Here is a 24,200-nt window from a genome sequence, read left to right as displayed (position 1 = left end):
ATACACCGCGGCCAAGTGAACCACATTCCCGTCGAACGAAACGAGGCATAATCGTGGTGTTTGCTTTGGTTATGACATAGCATAGTTTATCATCTGCTGTGGTAGATCTGATGTATTCAAATTTAATATTGTTTTAGCGATAATTTCACGGAAGCGAGTTCAGAACTAAATCGCTGCTCCTACTCCATCCAAGACGTTTAGAAGTTTTAAATAGAATGAAAAAACTAATAAATTTTCTCCATACGATGTAAAATTAAGGAGAGCCCTTCTTTTTGTTATAGTACGAAGCCCCTAGATGGTCAAAGGAGTAGAAAAAACAACAGAAAAAAAGTCATGCCAAAAACTTTGGGTTATAATGCAAAACATGACTTTTTTTTCCCCTTTTCCTTTGTCCCCTTAGAGACTCTGTAGTAGGTTTTCTCAGTTAAATATGAAATAAGATATCGCTGATTATCAACGCGGGAATGAATGGTGCATTGTCCAAGTGCAGGTTTATCTTGGAGCTAAACTATTTGCTTTGGGTGAAAGCGCCATCTAGCGATCATTGTGTGTCAGCAACAGCTTCCCATTCAAAACAATAGGCGGTCAAATGACCGCTGAACTGCGCTATTAGTAGGTGACACTGGCGCAGCGCTTCTAGTGTTAAATAAGCGCTGTCTATGCGGCGCTGTGCGAAATGCACGCCGATGTACTAAATATACTAACATATATTTTTGCTATGTAGTTGATCCAGCTTAATAATTCTCCTATTTTATTTCCTGCGTAGTCTAATCAGCGCTCAACCGCACGCATAAAGTTTTCGAGAGCGCAGAGGAATTTTGTTTTACTAAATAATATTTATGCAGTATAATCAGGACCTTTTATTTCTATTTACTTTAGGTCGTTGTTCCTGCAGTGTTACTGTGTGTGCTTTGCAATGTCAGACACATTTAAATGCAAATAATACACCCTCCCCAGGTGTGAATCAGCTGTTCTCACCTTTATACTCAGAGAAACTAAACTGCACCCCTCCCCACTGTGCATGGTTTTAGCAAACTGGGGAGGATCTTGGATCTTGCTTCAGGCCCCTTCTTAAATTTGTGTAAATTTAAAATCTTCTGGATTTTACATTTTAAAATTGACATTGTTACCTTTTTAATACCTGAAATGACATTTTTCTTATTATAACATGCATTGTATTGTTGTAAACATTAAAGCACTTTTTGTAAGCCGCTCTGGATAAGAGCATCTGCCAAATGCCTAAATGTAAACATTGTCACTATACACTGTTTTTAATTACTCTACAATGTATTAATTTTAGATTTTATTTAAAAATAAATAAATGATTCCATTTGTATTTACCCTTATAAAATAGCATTAAAAACGATGGGTTGGGGAAAGGTCACGTGACCCGGAGCAATATGGACGCTTGAGACTTGTCTCTCTCCAAACCTCGGCTTATTGTCTCGTTTTCTTTAAGTAACATCATATTATTGGTCAAATTTTGTCTCAAATATGCCAAAGCCACAGCGTGACAAAGAATTTCCTATCTTTTCTCCATTTGACTCGTCCTCTGGTGTGGGGGAAAAAAGCAGGGCTTTGTTCGACCGCGTGCTCCGCCAACAAGGACCAGCACGAAAAAACCAGTAACGTTGCCTCAAATCCATCTGGTATGGCAACTACTGATAAAATTTTAGCAGAAATAAAATCTGTGGCCTCACGTGTTAATAATATGGACGAATCGGTTAAAACACAGCTAGACACGATTGACAGAGCTTTGGGCGATATAAAAACATCTGTGGCGTCGGTTGAACTCTCTCTAACTTATCTAATCGGACGACCGACTTAGAAAGGCGCGTGGATGAGGCCGAATCCCGAATCTCTGTCACTGAGGACAGTTACAGCAACCATGACACTTGGCTTTCTGCAATGCAAAAGACAGTGGATATGTTACGGCTAAAAGTCGATGACCTGGAGAACTGCAGACGTCTAAAAATTTGAAGATCATCAATCTCCCGGAGAGGGCAGAGGGCTCTACCCCGCTTGCGGCCTTTCTTCAAAATCTCATCCCGACTTTGGTTGGCCTACCTGCTGACTTCCCGCCACTGGAGATTGAACGCGCTCATCGGACTTTGGCTCCAAGCCCGTTGGCGAACAAGCCTCTGAGAAGTGTCCTGGTTCGATTTCTCCGGTATTCTCAGAAGGAAGAGGTGCTTAAGGCAGCTTTAAAAAAGCGTGATATCCCCTACAATGGCTCTAGCTTACGGTTTTATTCTGACCTGTCTGCGGAGGTTTTGCGCAAACGGCGCGAGTTTGATGCCGTGGGGAAACTAATGGCCCGTCGTAACATGTATCGAGGCTTTGCTTATCCAGCACGGCTTCGCTGTCTTTATAATGGGCAGATTCGCCTTTTTGACAGTCCCGAGACAGCTACCGCTTTCATGGAAAATCTTGACTGAGGTATTTTATTTATTTATTTATTTTTTTTTATTTGTTTTCTTTGTATTGGAGAAACGTAGACTTGACTTGAGTCCCTGTCTTCACTCTTGACAGTTTTGAATGACTGTGCAACTCATTGAAACTGAACCCATCCTCTTATTTGTTATTGTTATTATTATTACTACTATTATCTTTCATTTCTCTCTTATTTTTATTAATTTATTTGTACTGTTATTGGTCTCAAAACGTTATGCATATAAGGTTTCAGTTTCTTTAAGCACGCCTCTTTTATTTATTTAAAGGGGACCCTGATTTAAGTTTTTTCTATTTAACCCAGGGTCTGGACGTTGTCTCTAACGACTAAGTTGTTATTGTGGTCTTTCAGTTGAGTTAGGAATACGGTATGTTTAATGTGCTTGGTGACTTCATTAGGGGTTGTTTTGTTCTGTCGTTTGGGGTCAGAATAGGGATGGGTAAGCGCCTCAATTTTGTTCACTGTGTTTCATGGTTTAGTTTTACAAGGTTGACTATCTATTGCTTTTCATGACTGGTTCACTTAAACTTGTTACCTGAAATGTTCAAGGGATTGGCCATGTAATAAAAAGGAAGAAAATTTTAACTCATCTGAAAAAACAAAAGCCCGACATAGTACTGCTCCAGGAAACTGAATTGTCTGATACTGAAAGCCTAAAGCTGAGGAGAGATTGGGTAGGTCACAGAATAAGAGAGGGGTGGCCATTCTTATAAATAAGAATCTACCTTTTAGCCTAGAGCACAAGGAATCAGATCCTGAAGGAAGATTCATTATGATTACAGGCTCAATTTATAATCATCATATAACAATTCTAAATGTCTACGCACCAAATCTTGACTCGCCTAGTTTCATATCGCATATTATTTTATTGTTTAATTATTATTGTAAAGGTCTAGGTTTTTTAGCTGGAGACTTCAATTGTGTAATGAATGCCTCTCTAGATAAATCCTCGTCTGCAAATGTATCGAATCCCAAATCATCTAAGGTTCTTAACGAATTATGCATAGATACAGGTTTGATAGATACATGGCGCCAATTAAATCCTAAAGTGAGGGACTATACATTTTACTCACACCCCCATAATTCTTATTCTCGGCTTAATTATTTTTTTTATCCCTAAGCAATTTTTGAATGCGATCCAGTCCTGTCGTATTGACAATATTACTCTGTCAGATCATGCAGCAGTACATTTGCAGATAGACCCTGCTTTCACTATTCCTAGAACCTCATACTGGAGGTTTAACACATCCCTCTTAAATAGTGACTCTTTTTGCCTTTTTGTTTCAGACTGTTTATCTCAATTCTGGTCTGTTAATAGAGAGTCCCCAGTATCCTCCGCCATGATTTGGAATGCAGCTAAGGCCACTCTACGCGGTCATCTCATCTCTTACACTTCTCACCTTAGAATAGGAAAAAGCTTGAAAAAGAAGTTTCCAGATTGGAGCAAATTCATCAGGAATCCCCTACAGTTTCAAATTTAAAAGCGTTGGTGAATGCAAGAACCAATCTGAGTATGGACCATACCAGCCACATTCAGAAGCTTTTGCTCTTTACTAAACAAAAATATTATGAATTTGGCAATAAATCCAGTAGACTGCTTGCTCACCAACTAAAAAATCAAAATAATGATCGTTCAATTGTTACGATACGGGATGAGGATGGTAACATTTAAAGAGACCCTTTAACTATAAACGGAACTTTTAGGGATTTTTATACATCTCTTTATAGCTCGGAACCAGAAACGACAGGCAAGACATTGCTGGCTATCTAAGCAAAATTCCATTATTGTCAATTTCAGAAAAAGATCGATTTAGCTTAAATGCTCCTTTTACAGTGGAGGAGATCTGGGAGGCCATTCAGTCTATGCTAAACGGGAAATGCCCTGGTCTGGATGGCTTCCCATTGGAATTCTTTAAAAAATTCTGGCCTAAAATTCACCCAATTTTTATACCTGCTGTTAATAAAATTTGGGAAGGCGAAATACCACCCTCTTGGAAACAAGCTTCTATTAGCCTGCTCTTAAAAAAAGATAAAAATCCCCTTGACCGCTCATCCTATAGACCAATTAGTCTTCTTAATGTGGACTATAAGATAGTCACAAAAGCACTGGCTCGCAGACTTGAAAAGATACTTCCTAAAGTTATAAATCCTGATCAGGCAGGTTTTGTGAGATCTAGATGTGGTATGGAAAACGTTCGTCGTGCTCTTAACGTTGTTCACTATCTTAATACCCAAAATAAGCCAGCAACGATTTTATCTTTGGATGCCGAAAAGGCTTTTGATCGCGTGGAGTGGCCTTTTTTGTTTTCAGTTTTGGAAAAATTTGGCCTAGGCTCCAACTTCATTAATATCATTAAATATCTGTATGCAGATTCTGTTGCTACTGTCAATACGAATGGACTGATGTCTGAGGGGTTTCCAGTACGTAGAGGCTGCAGACAGGGGTGCCCTCTATCACCGCTATTGTTTACATTATTTATTGAACCTTTAGCAGAATCTATCAGGATTAATTCAGATGTTACAGGTATCACAGTTAATGGGAAAAAGCATGTAATTTCCTTGTTTGCAGACAATGTACTTTTATATCTGGAGAATCCACAATCCTCGATACCCGCAGTTTTGAACTCTTTAACCTTGTTTAGTACCGTGTCAGGGTACAAAGTTAACTTAAAATCTGTCTCGATGCCCTTTAATTGCCCCCGTAATCCATCTATACAATGTCCTTTTCAGGTTTCAGATAGAGTCTTAAATATTTGGGCATTTTTCTCACTCCCAATTTGAAAAATTTATTTGAGAAAAAAAACTTGGAAAGATGGACCTCTTTGCCGACTTCCCTCTTGGGGAGAGTCAATGTTATAAAAATGAATGTACTGCCCTGTCTAAATTATGTGTTCCAAAATCTTCCGTGTTATTTAAATTCATCCTTCTTTAAATCACTAAACCTTCTATATCTCGTTATATCTGGAACAATAAAAATCCGAGAGTTGGTCTCTCTAAACTCTGTAAACCAAGAGATTTGGGGGGGTCTCTCGCTGCCCAATTTTCAGCTTTACTATTGGGCTGCTCAACTTAAAATTATAACAAGCTGGATTATGAATAGGCAGGACGCTTTATGGATCGACTTTGAATCCTTATTTTGTTATCCCAGGAGATTAGAATCCCTTTGGTTTATTAATAATATCGGTCAGATAAAGCGTATTACTGATATAATTATTTATAATACATTACTGGTTTGGAAAGATGTGAAAAAATATTTGGGCATTCCTCACATTATTTCTGTCCGTTCTCCCTTGGCATTTAATCCTGATTTTCCAATTCAGATTAGGAGTATTGGGCTGTCGGAGTGGGGTTCTAAGGGCGTGTCTGACTTTTCAGACCTTTTGGCTTGTGATACCCTGAAGTCATTTGAAAAAATTAGAGCAGAGTTTAATATCCTCTCTGTAGATTTTTTTAAGTACCTGCAGGTCCGGCATTTCTTTGAATCCCTATTAAGGCAGAACAAATTTCGTACTATTTTATCAGAAATGAAGGAAACCATAATTTCAACTAAAGTTCTTAAAGGGGCCACCTCTAAGTACTATGCTTTATTAGCGCACTCAGATTCCTCAGCCTATTACTCTCTAAAATCACTGTGGGAACAGGATCTGGGGGTATCATTTAATCCAGCAGTTTGGACCACAATTTGTAAAGGCATTTTCCCAAAAAGCACTTCAGTATCTTTACACGAACAAAATTTCAAATTTTTTCATAGAATTTACTTTACACCTGTACGTCTTCACAAAATGTATCCAGGCAGTTCCAATGTTTGCTTTAAATGTAAAGCACATAGGGGTACATATTTTCATGTATTCTGGTCCTGTGACAATATCCAATCATTCTGGAAGGGGGTTCACTCTGTAACTCAAGAGATAATTGGACAACATTTTATTCTGTCTCCTGCACTGTATTTGTTAATTCATATTCCTGAAGGCCTTTTTGACAAGGACTCCAAGCTCTTGTTTACAACCCTTTCATTTTTGGCAAAAAAATGCATTTTGCTGAAGTGGTCCACCCCCCAGGTTCCAACTATTACTATGTGGATATCCCAGCTGTCATCTTTTCTTCCCTTGGAGAAACTAACTCATGATCTTAATCACAGGTCGGACAAATTTTGGAAACTCTGGAAACCTCTCCACTGTTTTTTGCAAAAACTCTGAATGTTTATTTTAACAGAGGTTTCTATTTTCCCATCATGTTTTGCTTTGCTTAACTTCAGCAGGCAGAGATTTATATTTTCTTGCACATTGCATATTGTTATATTTTTTCAGCGCGGTGGGTGGGTGGGTGGGTTGTCTGGTTGGGTGTGTTTGTTCCTTTGGCTGTCTGTTTGATTGTGTTTGTATTATTTGAAAATCTTTAAAAGAAAACAAAAAAAAAACGATGGATTGTGTATCGAGCGATTAAAAACAATACAAGGCATGTTATGATAAGGAAACTTTCTATCTCTTCCATTCCAGTGATTAAAAATTCACAGACCACAGACGCTTAGTGGTCCGAGCACAACGTAATAATCTTTGTATGATAAAATGACTTGTGGCATGAATCTACACAAAGCGCTTCGGTTTTAAATAATCATTTAACTCTGAACTCAAACAGCAAAAGAACATGATGATAATTAAAACAATAATTGTTCTTTTTGCTGTTTATGTCCACCATCTAATAATTATTGAATTATTAATAATTACAGCTGCTAACATCGCGTTCACAAAAAAACCTACATGTGTAGCTTTTCTAATTACACATGATGATAAAATCTAAAAGTGGCATTTTAATTCAAATCCAACATGGGCCTGACCTACCAAATTTCTCATTCACTGCTGAAGTAGTTAAATATGCCTATACTGTAGATACAGAGGTTACATTTTAAAAGTATAGTCGTGGCCAAAAGTTTTGAGAATTACATAAATATTGGAAAAGTTGCTGCTTAAGTTTTTATATTAGCAATTTGCATATACTCCAGAAAGTTATGAAGAGTAATCAGGTGACTTGCAGAGTCCTTCTTTGCCATGAAAATTAACTTAATCCCAAAAAAACCTTTCCACTGCATTACATTGCTGTCATTAAAGGACCTGCTGAGATGTGAGGATGTTGACGAGCACAAGGCTGGAGATCATTATTAGAATTGTTCAGATTGTTAGAATGGCAGACTTGACATGTTAAAAGGAGGGTAATGCTTGAAATCATTGTTCTTCCACCATGGTGACCTGCAAAGAAATGCGTGCAGCCATCATTGCGTTGCATAAAAATGGCTTCACAGGCAAGGATATTGTGGCTACTAAGATTGCACCTAATTCAACAATTTATAGGATCATCAAGAACTTCAAGGAAAGAGGTTCAATTCTTCAGGGCGTTCAAAAAAGTCCAGCAAACGCCAGGATCGTCTTCTAAAGAGGATTTAGCTGCGGCATCGGAGTGCCACCAGTGCAGAGCTTGCTCAGGAATGGCAGCAGGCAGGTGTGAGCGCATCTGCATGCACAGTGAGGCGAATACTTTTGGAAGATGGCCTGGTGTCAAGAAGGGCAGCAAAGCCCTTCTCTCTAAAAAAAATAAATAAATAAATAAAAAATATCAGGGACAGATTGATCTTTTGCAGAAAGTATGGTAAATGGACTGCTGAGGACTGGGGCAAAGTCATATGGTAACGCTCATAAAGGTGAGCGTTACCATCATTCCTGTGTCATGCCAACAGCAAAGCATCCTGAGACCATTCATGTGTGGGCTCACTTACAATTTTGCCCAAAAAACACAGCCATGAATAAAGAATGGTACCAAAACACCCTCCAACAACAACTACTTCCAACAATCCAACAACAGTTTGGTGAAGAACAATGCATTTTCCAGCACGATGGAGCACCGTGCCATAAGGCAAAAGTAATAAGTGGCTCGGGGACAAAACGTTGAAATGTTGGGTCCATGGCCTGGAAACTCCCCAGATCTAAATCCCATTGAGAACTTGTGGTCAATCCTTAAGAGGCGGGTGGACAAACAAAAACCCACTACAGTAGTTACTCAATTGGAATGGTTATTACCGTCGCGCTCACCGCCATGTAAAAACATCAGCGGCCCAAATAAATTAGTTGCATTTCAAAGTCATTCGTAAAATGGTCGCCAGGTGGCGCAAAGTGACATTTTCGCTCGTTGCAGTAAATACAATAGTGACCGTTATATAGCGTATCTCTGTATCTGTTTATTGTTATTTAAGTTCTGGATTATTTTAGGTACTTTAAACACATTGTTGGGTTGCTCATGTTGGCTTATATGACTGCACAGGTGTAGTTTTAAGTAGGGATGCACCGAAATGAAAATTCTGGGCCGAAAACGAAACCGAAATTTTTGGATGCACTTGACCGAAAACCGATACCGAAACCGAAAATGGCTTCACTAAAAAACATTAAAAATATTTTATTTTTGTTTGTATTAAAAAAAACTACAAATTAATTAAGCAATCAAACTTTTATTGATAATAAATAACAGTAATAAGGCTGTTTAACAATAACAAAACTTGCTTCCAAGTGCTTCCAAACCGCCGACATACTCCGTGTTTGATGTGTAATGACAGCGCGAACGAGACGGGAGGATGGGAGAGGCGTGGCGACAATTTCGGCTTTTATTTTCGGCGCTTTCTTACATTTCGGCCGAAACCGATAATGCTATTTCGGCCGAAAATATTCGGCGGCCGAAATTTCGGTGCATCCCTAGTTTTAAGAATTGTTTAGGCAGGAATGCATGTTAAATTACATGCTTATAATATACAGCTTAAAACCTCCATCATTTATTAAAGATGGCGTCTATTTAGAAAAAATGCCCCGCGATTTCGGCGCTCTGTGCATAACACCGGGCCAACTCATGTCGGAAAGAATTTAAAAAAGGTTTCTAAACGTGGGCTATTGTTTTTTACCTATAATATTTGTTAATTTAACTTAAGTGAGGTTTGGGCTCAGGACTTCGATTCGGCATTCCTCTTTAATTTACTCCGTAGTCTAAATCAGCACTCAGCCGCATGCATGAAGTTTTCCAGAGTCAAGTAGACTAATGATTATGAATACGTCGGGAAAACAGCAAGCAGACTGACTCTGACCATTTAAAAAAACGTTTGCGTTCATTTTCTGACGCGTTCAAGTTCACCAAAACAATACAGAACAGCGAACCTTATTTGCTTTCAAACATTTACAAAATCATTCAGTTTTTTGTTATTGTGATTGCGCTTAAATAAAAGTTGAGTCTTATAAAGGCATGTAGTCTTATATAGTTTTATTATATAGTATTTGCACAATAATCTGACAACAGTTTTTTCAGCCTGTCACGGTGTGCGCCCAAATCCATATCGCTCCTCGCTTCCTAGTTAGGCGGCCTCCCCTTCAGATAGGCGAAGCAGCGGGGCCAAATTAGGCACGGCTGGTGAGCTATCGTTGCTAATGATCCAGGGCTTCCTGGATCCACTGTAACCCAACAAACCCGAAGTATTTTATAGAGCTGGGTGCAAGGGATCATCACCAGCCATGCCTTATTCAGTCATGTCATGTGGGCATTATAAGATTTGTATTGAAAACTTGTAACTAAAAAGTGGCAGCTGGCACGCCTAAAAATAGACGTGTTTTTTTTATAGTCTAAATAAAAACCCTCCGCTTTAATTTCCTATAGTCTAATCAGCGTTCAACCGCACGCATAGTTTTCTCGAGCGCGAGGAATTTTTTTGTGCTAAATAATATTTATGCAGTATATTTAGGGCCTCTTATTCCTATTAATCCTGGGTTGTTCTTTTAGTGTCACTATAGTGCTTTACAATGCCAGACAACATTCAAATACAAATTAATCACCCTCCCCAGGTGTGAATCGGCTGTTCTCACCTATACATTCAGAGAAACTGAAATGCACTTCTCCCTACTTTAAAAACCTCTTGAATCTGAGGCTGACTTTCAGTGATTTAAATTTGTGTAATTTTAATCTTCTGGATTCTAGATTCTAAAGTTGACATTGTTACCGTTTTTAATCCTTGGAATAGAAGAACTTGCGATTTTCCTTATAATAGCGTAAATTGCATTGTTTTTAATCAGTCTATACACAATAATATTCTTTGGTATTTTTATAAATAAACGGGTTTGGGGGCTATCTTGTTTTATTAATCCTTGTGCCTGGTTTAGGTTTAGTATTCAGTGTGCATCTGTTATATTACAACTATCATAACACTCAAATACCTTTTATTGGGGGTTAAGTGACTGATGTGCCTAACATTTTTCAGCTGAGCCTTTGTTTCACTGAATACTCAACGACCGCGACACCCCTCTCTCTCAAGGCAACATAAGCGGGGCTGAAACACCGACATCTGCTGACGCAGTAGAACGTCCTGACAATGTTTTAATTTCATGGTCATTTATTTCAGTTAATAAAGAACACAAAAAATAAGTTGACACAAAACCCTACACGCTTCTTTTCTAATTACACGTGATAAAATCTAAAGGCTCACTGTGTTAACATTTATTGTGCTTAAATTTAATCCTAATAAGTTTTGTAAATTCGTTTAATGTTTAATAGTAAATAATGACCCCCGTTGCGCTGTACCACCGCTGGGAAAACAAGGACAAGGACCCGGAACTGCACATGCGCAACCTTTATCCCATTCTTACCGTTTTCCCTCCTTTAACACTTTCCTTCCCCATTTTACCTAAATAAATTACCCTTTTCCCGTAAGACCTCGCCTCGTGTCTGTGCTTTATGGTGCCGCCCGTGCAACATGGGTCGAACCCGTTTACAGATCATAACAGTCTACTGCATTTCATTCTTATAATACCGCAAAAACACAAGCGGGGCTGAATGACCAACATCAGCTGACGCAGTAGAACGTCCTGACAATGTTTTCATTTTATGGTCATTTATTTCAGTTAATAAATCTACTACAAATTTAAAGAACACAAGATATAAGATGACACAAAACCCTACACGCGTCTTTTCTAATTACATGTGATAAAATCTAAAGGCTCACTGTGTTAACATTTATTTTGTTTAAATTTGATCCGAATAAGATTTAATTTAATTTGAATTCTAATTCACCGCGCGTCCCGAGATGAACCCCAGTTACTGTAATCCCTCGTCTTCGTTTAATGGTAACGATTAAATCAGACTTCATAGTTGGATTTGAGTGTAATTTATAAATTTAGCGTAGTAAAAGTTCTAAACGTGGGCTATTGGTTTTTTTACTTATAATATTTGTTAATTTAATTTAAATGAGGTTTGGGCTCAGGACTTCGATTCGGCATCGTGATTCTCCTCTTTAATTTACTACTTATTTTTAATCAACGCTCAGCCGCATGCATAAAGTTTTTCAGAGCGCACCGGCAGAAGTAGACTAATGATTATGAACGCGTCGGGAAAACAGCAAGCAGACTGACTGACCCTTTAAAAAAAACGTTTGTTTTTTGTTCCAACATAAGCCGTCTTCAAAGGCGTTTCAGAGAATATGGCAGTACATCCAACCGGCCTCACAACCACAGACCACGTGTAACCACACCAGCCCAGGACCTCCACATCCAGCAGGTTCACCTCCAAGATCGTCTGAGACCAGCCACTCAGACAGCTGCTGAAACAATTGGTTTGCATAACCAAACAATTTCTGCACAAACTGTCAGAAACCGTCTCAGGGAAGCTCAACTGCATGCTCGTCGTCCTCATCGGGGTCTTGACCTGACTCCAGCTCGTCGCCGTAACAGACTTGAGTGGGCAAATGCTCACATTCAATGGCGTCTGGCACGTTGGAGAGGTGTTCTCTTCACGGATGAATCTCGGTTTACATTGTTCAGGGCAGATGGCAGACAGCGTGTGTGGCGTCGTGTGGGTGAGCGCTTTGCTGATGTCAATGCTGTGGATCGAGTGGCCCATGGTGGTGGTGGGGTTATGGTATGGGCAGGCATCTGTTATGGACGAAGAACACAGGTACATTTTATTGATGGCATTTTGAATGCACAGAGATACCGTGAGGAGATCCTGAGGCCCATTGTTGTGCCATACATCCATGAACATCACCTCATGTTTCGGCAAGATAATGCACGGCCCCATGTTGCAAGGATTTGTACACAGTTCTTGGAAGCTGAAAATGTCCCAGTTCTTGCATGGCCAGCATACTCACCGGACATGTCACCCGTTGAGCATGTTTGGGATGTGCTTGACCGGCGTATACGACAGCGTGTACCAGTTCCCACTAATATCCAACAACTTCGCACAGCCATTGAAGAGGAGTGGACCAACATTCCACAGGCCACAATTGACAATCTGATAAACTCTATGCGAAGATGTGTTGCACTGCATGAGGCAAATGGTGGTCACACCAGATACTGACCGAGACCCCCAATAAAGCAAAAAACTGCACATTCCAGGGTGGCCTTTTATTGTGGGCAGTATAAGGTACACCTGTGCACTACTCATGATGTCAGATCAGCATCTTGATGTGGCACACCTGTGATGTGGGATGGATTATCTCAGCAAAGCAGAAGTGCTCACTATCACACATTTAGACTGATTTGTGAACAATGTTTGAGAGAAATGGTAATATTGTGTATCTGGAATGAATTTTAGATCTTTAAGTCCATCTCATGAAAAATTGGAGCAGAAACAAAGGTGTTGCGTTTATATTTTTGTTGAGTGTAATTTATATATATATAATATAAATAATCACACACACATTCACCTAAAGTATTATTAGGAACACCTGTTCAATTTCTCATTAATGCAATTATCTAATCAGCCAATCACATGGCAGTTGCTTTGATGCATTAAGGGGTGTGGTCCTGGTCAAGATAATCTCCTGAACTCCAAACTGAATGTCAGAATGGGAAAGAAAGGTTCTAACAAAACAATTTAGAGCGTGGCATGGTTGTTGGTGCCAGACAGGCTGGTCTGAGTATTTCACAATCTGCCCAGGTTGATTTTGCTCATTTTAAATCTTTTTCAAATGCAGATTGGCCTGTATAGCAGTTGGATAACTAGCGAATGCTTTAGTAATGGGCTCTAAAAGACAACTTATGCACCGATCACAAACTATTAAAATGTTGGATTTTAATTAAAATGACGTGTGTGTGTGTGTGTGTGTGTGTGTGTATAATATTTCATATTACACACACGCACACATATACATGTGTTTTGGGCACTGGCTGGGAATCGAACCCAGGCCTTCCGCATGGCAGGCGAAACACTTACTATACATACCATAAAAATCGTATATTGACATACTGACTTTATAAATTGCGCACGATTAGCAGCCTTTTAATTAAAAACGCTGCCTTTTGTAAAGTGAAAGTACGAGCTGTGGATTTCCGCAAGGCAAAGAACAGCTTTATTTCAGTCAGAAATTCACAATCACATTCCAGCTCTTATTCCCAGCCATGGTCAAATAATGGATGAAATAATGATTCAATGCTGGACACAAACAGCTAAAAACATGATGAAAAGCCAGAAGCACTCCGTGTTCATAAAATAATATTTACTCAGTATGATAAAATTTTATATATATATATATATATATTAACAAGGGGAATGTTTGATGTCATGTGGGCATTATAGGATTTGTATTGAAAACTTCTAACTGAAAAGTGGCAGCTGGAATGCCTAAAATAGATGCAGGATTATTTTTTATAGTCTAAATAAAAATGCTTTTTCAAACATGGGCTATTGGTTACTTTCTCCTATTTAATTTCTTATGTAGTCTAAGCAGTGCTTAACCGCGCGCATAAAGTTTTTCAGAGTGCAGACGAATTTTGTTGTACTACAGATGTGGCCATTAAAAATGCGCGTTTTCCAGTGAGATGCCGCAATTTGGCGCGCAGCGTGTCACGACTTGCCGCAAGCAACATTTGGGAATTTAAATAAATGTGTTGTGCTTCACTGAATATTCAACAGATGGCGCATGGAAGGACTTCATTTAAAAGTTGGACCAAGTACAACGAAGAATTGTGTACAATTAGTTAGCCTAAAACAATATTGTTTCCAATGCTGAAGCAAACATGAATTTACTTTTGTTTTACAATAGATGTTTCATGATGAATGTGTGTATATGTGCTTCATATTATTTTTATAAGGATGAAATGAGATGCCCAAAATCGTGCTTTGAAATTCATAGTAAGTGTCTTATATAGTTTTTGTAATGTCTTAACAGGGATCAAACTATTCGGTTTAAATGGTCTTAAATTAAATTTATTTAATTACATGATGGTAGGCTGGTATTGAGATGTGTCTGCTACTTATGCTCTGTAAAGACGTCAATTAACAGCACCTTAGATTAAAGGCGTTATGGTCATCACAGGCTAATAACTCTAAATGAACTTCTCGTCTGCGGCAGAGGTAGGTTTTGGTCTCGCCCTCTTGGGATGGCCTTCATCAAAGCCAGTTTCATTATGGTGCTTGACGGATTTTGCAAATGCACTTGACCATACTTTTCTTGCAAGAACTATTATAGAAAGCCTGACCTCTGTGTTTTAAAATAACAACTAACTGTTGTTTTTGTTGTTGTTACGTAATTACCTAATCCCATATGTGGTATTTTATAGTTTTGAAATCCCCAGTATTGTGGGAAACTTTGAAATTTCTTTTTTTTTGGTTCAGTGATTTATTTTCTACATTCTACAACAATACTGGGGAAGTGCATTTGCAAAATCCGTCAAGCACCATAATGAAACTGGCTTTCATGAAGGCAATCCCAGGAGGGACCAAAACCTACCTCTGTCGCAGACGAGAAGTTCAAAATGACCATAACGCCTTTAATCTAAGGTTAATTGAAGTCTTTACAGAGCATAAGTAGCAGACACATCTTAATACCAACCTACCATCAGGTAATTAAATAAATTTAATTTACGACCATTTAAACCGAATAGTTTGATCCCTGTGAAGACATTACAAAAACTATATAAGACACTTCCTATGAATTTTAAAGCACGATTTTAGGCATCTCATTTCAACCTTATAAAATAATATGAAGTACATATACACACATTCATCATGAAACATGTATTGTAAAACAAAAGTAAATTCATATTTGCTTCCGCATTGGAAACAACACTGTTTTCAGCTAACTAATTGTACACAATTCTTCGTTGTACTTGGTCCGACTTTTAGATCAAGTCCTTCCATGCGCCATCTGGTGAATATTGAGTGAAGCACAACACATTTATTTAAATTCCCAAATGTTGCTTGCGGCAAATCGCAACACGCCGCGGGCCAAATTGCGGCATCTCACTGGAAAACGCGCATTCTTAATGGCCACATCTGTAGTACAACAAAATTCCTCTGGACTTTGGAAAACTTTATGCTTGCGGTTAAGCACTGCTTAGACTACGTAGGAAATTAAATAGGAGGAAGTAAACAATAGCCCATGTTTAGAAAAGCATTTTTATTTAGACTATAAAAAAAATAATCCTGCATCTATTTTAGGCGTTCCAGCTGCCACTTTTCAGTTAGAAGTTTTCAATACAAATCCTATAATGCCCACATGACATCAAACATTCCTCTTGTTAATATTTTAACTATTTAAGATATTAAACAATTTATTTTACCATTTTAGCTATTACTGTTTCAAAATAATATTAAAACAAGAACAATAAAACTTAACTTTAAAATATTGTTAATTACACTTGGGCTGAAAAAACTGTCCTCAAAAATGTAACAGATGAGGATTCACGTCCATCAATCTGATATACAGTTTGCTGGACAAATTCTAGGTGGGAAGACACTGCTTTCTTTAGTTCAAAGACAAGAAAACCGCACTCTGGAAAACTTGCGTTGTGTGCTGGAGGAGGATCACGATGCCGAATAAAAAGCCCGCGCCCAAACCTCATTTAAATTGAATTAACTAATATTATAAGGAAATAGATGTTATCTTTAATGACTGATAGAGGTTTTGAGCTGTACACAAATGCATTCTTGCCTAAACAACTCTTAAAACTTGATTTGTGAAACAATAACAGTACTATTTCGATCATTTTGCAGGCTGCCATTTGGAGAAACAAGAGAATAATGAATAAACCAGTTGTTGGGTCAAAATAACCCAACCAGGTGTTAATTTGTAAATGACCCAAGCAACCCAACAATGTGTTTAAAGTACCCGAACTTAAACGACAATAAACAGATACTAAGATATGCTATATAACAGTTTATTCTTTGTACAAATAAAATTGTCAGCTAGTAAACGTCTGTCTAAACAAAATTTAACCAATGTTTTTTTTTTATACAGAACATCACAAATCAAAAGTCTGTATGTGGAAGCTAATGAACCCCTTGTTGGAAAACAGATGATTAAAGTTGGCACTATAATATACAATCTAACTGAAAACAAATAAGAAAAATCCAGCATATCCAGCAGTTTTTACAAATCAAATTTCAATAATCTATTAAAAGAAACCAAACTATATCCGCCCACTTGGCTTGTGTATTAAAACACATTTAGACAACCTAAAGGTTGACTTGAACATCGTAGAACAGACACTTTTTTGCAGAATTGCTCTATGGGATCTCAAAAAGCCTAAAAAACTAATGGATCTAGGAAAAAAAATTAAAGTCTAATTCTCTGTTGGATACCTGGGCACAGAAATTCCTGATAATGAGTGAGCAGACAAAACTACCAAAGACGAATTATCCAAAAAAATCAATCAAATGCTTTATACCCTTCACAGATTCAAAACCAATTTTAAATGTATACATCAAAAATAAATTGTAATCAGAATAAGACCAATACCTAAATAATAAACTACATGAAATAAATCCTGATGTTGGATCAAGACATACATTTTCTTTTAATAATCATTGGGATCAAGTTATTTGTGCAAAATGCAGAATAGGACACCTAAGAAAATCCACCACAGTGGTTATCATGCAGAACTCTTCTCTATTCATCAAACATATTTTATTTGAGTTTTTTTACTCCTTTGAAGAACTTGTTTTATTCTGTTGAAACTTTTTAAAAAGGTTTTAAACAAGTAAATCCTTGTTTAGTAAATTTTATCTAGTTTTAATATTGAATAATAAAACTGACACTTGTCATAAATATTGCAGTAGAAGCTGGCATGGCATAAAAAAAGAAGATTTATTGAAGCCTAAGAAGTAAAGAAAAAGAACAAGAGGCTGCAGCATTCTTAGTTTCTCAGATTTGTTTGGTAATAAACCACCACTTTCCTAATAAAAGCAAAAAGTGAGAGTTGTAAATCAATGCACTTTTCTCCAAACATTTCTCATTTTTATGGTAAAACATGAGGATTTACAAATGCATGTGATTTAATTTTTAAAGGAATATGCATAAAAGAATTCTGTATCACTTTTAAAGCAGTATGTTGCTGCTTACTTTTTGTATACAGACATTGACTAGGTATCATAAAAGTTTCTTTCTCTTTTATTTTTATGTTAGTTTCACCTTTCCTGGGTTATTCAGAGGGAATTATGCCATATTATTTGGACGTGGGCGCGTATCTATTGACTTTATTGGTCATATTTCTGCGCATGGAATGCTTCCTGTTTAATCATAACTCAGTAACAGAGTGGTTGCGATGAACTTTAAACACTCAATTCAGTTTTGGAGTGGCAGTGCGGGAGATGAATCTGTTTAGAGAAGTTATTGTTAGTGTGTGTGTGAAAGACATCTTACCCAAGCCCGCTCCTGCTTCTTCCCCCGTTTAACACCAGTTCTAAATGCAGGTAAATTTGTTTTATTTTGACTTTAAAATTTGTAATTATTTTTATATGAATATTTTTGGGCTGTGGAACGAATCATTGTAGATTCCATTATTTCTTATGAGGAAATTTGCTTTGATACTGTATAGGAGTGTTTTGAAATACAAGCATGCTTCCGGAACAAATTATGCTTGCAATTTAAGGTTTAACTGTATTTAAGTTCTGTACATGTTCATACTTTTCAGTTGTTCAAGTTTGTGTTTATTTTTTATTTATTTATTTTTATTTTTTTATTGGTCTCAAGTAATATTCAAAACTACTGAGATATAAAATTTTGGATTTTCATTAGCTGTTAACCATAATCATCAACATTTAAAGAAATAAACAATTGAAATAATCAGTCTGTGTGTAATGAATTTATATATTGAGTTTTACTTTTTGAATTGAACTACAGCAAAAAATCTTAAAAAGAAATTGCAATGATATTCTAATTGATTAAGATGCACACGTGTGCAAATGCACACACGCATGTATTCCATAAGCCCTCACAAACGTGTTCCATTCAAGGAGCACCATATTAAAGCAATGATTTATTCCACAACCCAAAAATATTCATATTAAAATTATTAATGGAAAATATAAAGGGAAAATATGCACACACACACACACACACACACACACACACGCGGATTTGGATTGGACTGGACTGGACTGCAAACTCGGGGGGGGAGTGTGCGAGGGGATCCCAGGCGCTATTTTGTCAAAGTTTTGCAATTTCTTGGACTCTGATGTTGATGAGGATTTTTAAATTAGGATTATTTGCCATCAGGACAGCTTTACAAGACGGACATTTTCTATTATCGTGCTTCTGGACTGATTAATTGAAACCAGTGAGGCCAACTAATTTCTCCTGAACCCCATGTGCGCACTCAAACAATTTACTGGGCTGTAAGCATTTTATTTATACTTTCATTGTCTGTTTTTATTCAATACACCTGAGCTACTTTGTGATTTGTTCACATCTGCGAATGTTATATCTGAGGAAATTCGTGACTCAAATGTTTCGCAAGTTAGGGACTCCGTTTATATGCAATTTTCTATGTGAAAATAAAAAATTGGAAAAGAAAAGAGGAAATAAACAGTTGATGAGATCAACTTCTCATTTATTCTATATACAAATATTTACAAATGTGGTAATCTCTTCAGAAGGCAACCAGGGCAATATAATAAACAAAAACCCACTAACTAGAAGCACAATAACCTACTTAACATCAAATCTTCCCTAACTCCCTGAATAACATAACCAGGAAAAAAGGGGGAAGAAAACAAAAAGGCTGTTGACTCCCTATGTAGCACTCTTTACAGAACAGATAATTACAAATTATACAAACTGATTTCTTCTTACTCAGAGAGGCAATAAGAAAGTTGAAATGGGCTGCAAAAGTCAATACACAATTTCGGCCAAGAATACAGAAAAACACAATAAGCCAAGCAGTCATCTGCCAAGCAGTGGGTGGGACAGTATTTAAATACAGGTTAGGGAGTGCTTGTTCAATGGCGACGCATGAGTAAAGCAGACAGGTTCAGGAAGTGCTTGTCCTTTGGCAACACAGGAGGTGGTATAAGGCACACATTACCGACCGATCCTCCAATCAGCACTCCTCTCCAAAGTAGAGGCAAATGTAACCAAATTGACTGAAAAAAAGAGAGAGACACACACGCAAGATGACAGACAATATGAAGAATAAAATTTAGAAATAATTATATAACATCAAGGATGTAAAAAAAAACAGATTATAACACTGCTTGCACACAAACACACACACAGACATGTACATAAATCAGGCCCTGTATGTTCCAGAAAGACCATTGGGTTTTTATCTTTTTGACAAATTGATTTTTGTCCATAAATTAATTTCCCTAATAATGAAGTTAATGTAATGTTAACAGGGCTTGGAGCAAGAAAAATATTCATTGCAGAGAGAAGTGGAACTGAAGAGTCGCATGCTGGACAGCCTTAATTCAGAATTTGATGTTGTTAAGAACCAACAGAAACTACTGTTGGACCAGCAGCAAACAAAGTTGCAGAGGAACCATGCTGTGGAATGTGCAGAATTCAAGAACAAGGTCAGAATATAACTTTAAAGTGTCTTTCTTAAGTATGGATTTTTATATATATTTATCATATTTTTAAGCGTGTGGGGTAATTAAAGGTACAGTGAAGTTTTCTTGTAAATGCGTTTATTCACAAATTGTGCTATTAGGAGTAACAACCATTTTCTAGAGTACAAACATAATTGACACATTTAATTTTAAATGGTCAGTTATAATAAAATTGCACTCAATAATAATGTAAATGACCATGTTGTTTATGTGCTGAACTCAGCTGTGGGTCTAGAAAACATGAACAAGTGGATTATTTACTCTTTTCAAACTTTTTCCCCCTATTATATTTTATAGAAGAAATACCTACAAGTAGATACCCAGGGCCCATATTACAATCAAAGTACAAATACATATAAATGGTCCTATTTTGAGTTCCTAACTGTGTGTCTGTCAATATGTTTCTCTATATATTCATAATATTTAACATGATAATAATAATAGGGGCAATCAGTGAGACCTTGCTCAACATATTGTTCAACACTAGTCTTCAGAGTATCAGGATAAAAAAAAAAAACAGAAATTTGGCCTCCTTACATTAAATAATAATAATAAAAAAAATCATTAGAAACTGCTCATAAGTAATAATTACTGTTCATGTGATCAAGCAGCCTCTAATGTGTTTGCAGTCATGTAGCTAGTTTTATTTTTTTAACATGATTCCATAACGTTGACTGTCCAGCTGTGTGTAGCCAACAGAATTCAGCTTTGAAACTATTGTGGTATTAAATTTATGATCCCCAACCATATATAGTTATATTAATTAAAATAAATGAGCATGATTAGGGATGAATTTAACTTTAAATAAGCTAACCTATTTTACTTTCAAAATCCAGTTTATTAATCACTACATTACATGATATAAAGAAGAGAAAGCGGCAATAATGATAGTCTGATCTGGCTCTGGCAAAATATGTTTTTAGAATTCTTTTTATAGGTCTCTAATTTCTTTTGCATTGTACATTGTCTTTATATTCCAATGCAGTAGATTTCAAATTAATCCCTTTTAATTTTTCATAGGTGGATAAATTGAAGGGGGACCTAGATGAGGCTCAGCTTCTTGAGAAACAGCTAAAACATAAATTGGAGTTGCAGTCCCAAGCTTTAACCAGCAAAAGTGAAGAGCTTCGCAAAATGTTGGAATGTACTAATGAAACAACTACTTCAGAGATCTTAGAGCTACAAATCCAGAAGATGGACCTGGAAACATCCATGGTAACTTGCTATAGACCACATTACTGAATGCAATTTTTAAGTAGTAAAAATTCAATACAGTGGAACCTCGGATTGCGAGTAACGCGGTTTGCAAGTGTTCCGCAAGACGAGCAAAGATTTTTAATAAATTTTGACTTGAAAAACAAGCAAGTCTTGGTTTTTGAGGGTTAGGGTAATTTTTATTTTGTGTTTGTATGCGTGTGTACAGCACGTGTGTACTGTTTATTATAACACACTTGTATGCACGGGTGTAAAACAAAAGCAAGTCTCATTAGAGGTGTTAAAAATCTCTGTGTGTCAGCCTGCCATTATGTGTGTGTGCGCATCATTGGACATTGTGCCCCTTCACACACACACACACACAACCCTTCTTTCGTAGTTCCTTGTGCGTGTGTGTGTGTGTGTGTGTTTAAAGGCGAAAGGAGGGTGTATGTGTGAAGGGGCACAATGTCTAATGAAGTGCACGCACACACAACGGCAGGCAAATAAAATAGGAGAAAGGTTTACTGTGTCAGACAGGTGTGCTTAAAATTGTCAAGGGACAGGCTTTTATTCTAAGCCTTTTTATTTTTTTCTCATCTTAGGCCACCTTAGAGCAACAGTATCAGGAATTAAAATACAAAGAACAGCAGCTGGAGCTGGCTAACTGCATCCTTCAAAGGCAACTGGAGACACTTGAAAATACTAAGGAAGAAAAAGAAAAGGAGACTATGTCCCTCTACAGTGCTTTGGAGGTAATTTTTAACAAGGTTTTGTATTAGGCTTTATAGCTCTTCAATTCAATTCAGTGGCAAGGAAAAACTCCCTGAGATGGTAATAGGAAGAAACCTTGAGAGGAACCAGACTCAACAGGGAACCCATCCTCATCTGGGTGAAACAGATAGCAGGGATTGATGTGCATAATATGCGAGACTGAAAGTTCAGTATAAGAGGAGATGTGTAAGATTAAAGTCCAGTTTATTCCTGGAGGCTCAGGTAGACTGTGAAAAATTCCAGTCCTGAACTATTGAGCGACTGAAGTCACAGGTCCTCAGAGAACAGCTGTCTGCATCAGTCGAGGACAGGACCACCTTCATGGAAAAGTTGAACCAACCCCAGTCACCACACGCATTCCAGGCAGACCACACGGGGGCATCCATGTGATGAGATCTCCAACCAGAAGCAGGACTTCAGGATGAGTTAGAGAGGTCCAGCGGGCAGAGGGGGTCTGGATCACTGGCAGCTCAGGAGCGACATGTATAGCTCGACAGAGAGATAGGTAGAGGAAAAAGGAGAGAGGGAGAGAGAGGAGAGAGCAGAAAAGGAGAGAGCAAAAAGATGGAGAGATAAGTTGGGTATGGTCACAGTCGAACAATGCAAAAAGTGAATGTATATTTAGTGCAGAGTGCAAGCAGAGACTCCGGCAGGACTAACTATGACAGCATAACTAAAAAGGGAGAGCCAGAAGAAAACACAAACATAAGGGCTTCCAGAGATGTAAGGCAACCAATCACCTCACCGTCGTCAAACCTGAGTGATCAATGAGAGTGGGGAAGACAGCATCCAAACATTCACCTAATACTCTACGTCCATGAGTCCCCCAGATCTGCTCCTTTACCTAAGGCTAATCTATTTATAAAAATGCTTGGCTAAATAAATAGGTTTTTAGCCTGGACTTAAACACTGAGACTGTGTCTGAGTCCCGAACACTATTTGGAAGACTATTCCATAACTTTGGGGCTTTGTAAGAAAAAGCTCTGCCCCCTGCTGTAGTTTTAATAATACGCGGTACTGACAAGCAGCCTGCATCCTTTGATCGAAGTAGGCGTGGCGGATTGTAAGACACTAGCAGTTCACTCAGATACTGCGGCGCGAGACCATTTAATGCTTTATACGTCAAGAGTAGTATTTTAAAATCGATGCGAAATTTAACAGGAAGCCAATGCAATGTAGATAATCTAGGGGTGATGTGCTCATATCTTCTGGTTCGAGTGAGGACTCTCGCTGCTGCATTCTGGACTAATTGAAGCTTGTTTAAGCACCTAGTTGAACAACCAGACAGTAAGGCATTACAATAATCCAACCTAGATGTGATAAAAGCATGAACTAGTTTTTCTGCATCGTTTAGTGACAATATATTTCTTATCTTGGCAATATTTCTGAGGTGAAAGAATGCTATCCTGGTAGTATTATCTACATGTGCTTTAAATGAAAGGCTTGAATCTATAATCACACCGAGGTCTTTTACTGTTGTACTTGATGTAACAGAAAGGCCATTTAAAATCGCAGTGTGATCAGAAAGCTTGCTTCTAGCTGCTTGTGGTCCTATGACTAGAACTTCTGTTTTATCAGGATTAAGCAGAAGGAAATAAATTAACATCCAATCTCTTATGTCCTGCACACATTGCTCAACTTTAGTAAGCTGGTTTTTCTCATCTGGTTTTGCTGAAACGTATACTTGTGTGTCATCAGCATAACAATGAAAACTAATACCATGTTTACGAATAATGTTACCTAGAGGAAGCATGTAAAGGGAAAAAAGCAGTGGGCCTGAAACAGAACCCTGTGGAACACCAAACTCAACTTGAGAACATGAGAAATGGTCACCATCTAAATCTACAAACTGATAACGATCAGTCAAATAGGATCTGAGCCATAAGAGGGCCGTTCCCTTAATTCCTACTACATTTTCTAATCTGTGAAGGAGAAT

The 24,200-nt window shown here is 37.6% G+C and overlaps 1 protein-coding gene across 2 annotated transcripts in view; it reads left to right on the top strand.

Moving 5' to 3' along the window:
* spdl1 (spindle apparatus coiled-coil protein 1) overlaps window positions 1-24,200 on the top strand; it is a 111,384-nt gene that overhangs the window by 49,290 nt on the left and 37,894 nt on the right. For both annotated transcript variants that reach the window (XM_053505756.1, XM_053505755.1), the window contains 3 exons: window positions 20,084-20,260; window positions 21,317-21,511; window positions 22,096-22,245. In XM_053505756.1, the coding sequence (XP_053361731.1) occupies window positions 20,084-20,260; window positions 21,317-21,511; window positions 22,096-22,245 (522 nt within the window). The remainder of the gene's footprint in view (window positions 1-20,083; window positions 20,261-21,316; window positions 21,512-22,095; window positions 22,246-24,200) is intronic.

The sequence above is a fragment of the Clarias gariepinus genome, chromosome 10 (genome assembly GCF_024256425.1).
Source record: "Clarias gariepinus isolate MV-2021 ecotype Netherlands chromosome 10, CGAR_prim_01v2, whole genome shotgun sequence".
NCBI classification, from domain to species: Eukaryota; Metazoa; Chordata; class Actinopteri; order Siluriformes; family Clariidae; genus Clarias; species Clarias gariepinus.
This window is presented reverse-complemented; position numbering and strand designations above follow the sequence as displayed.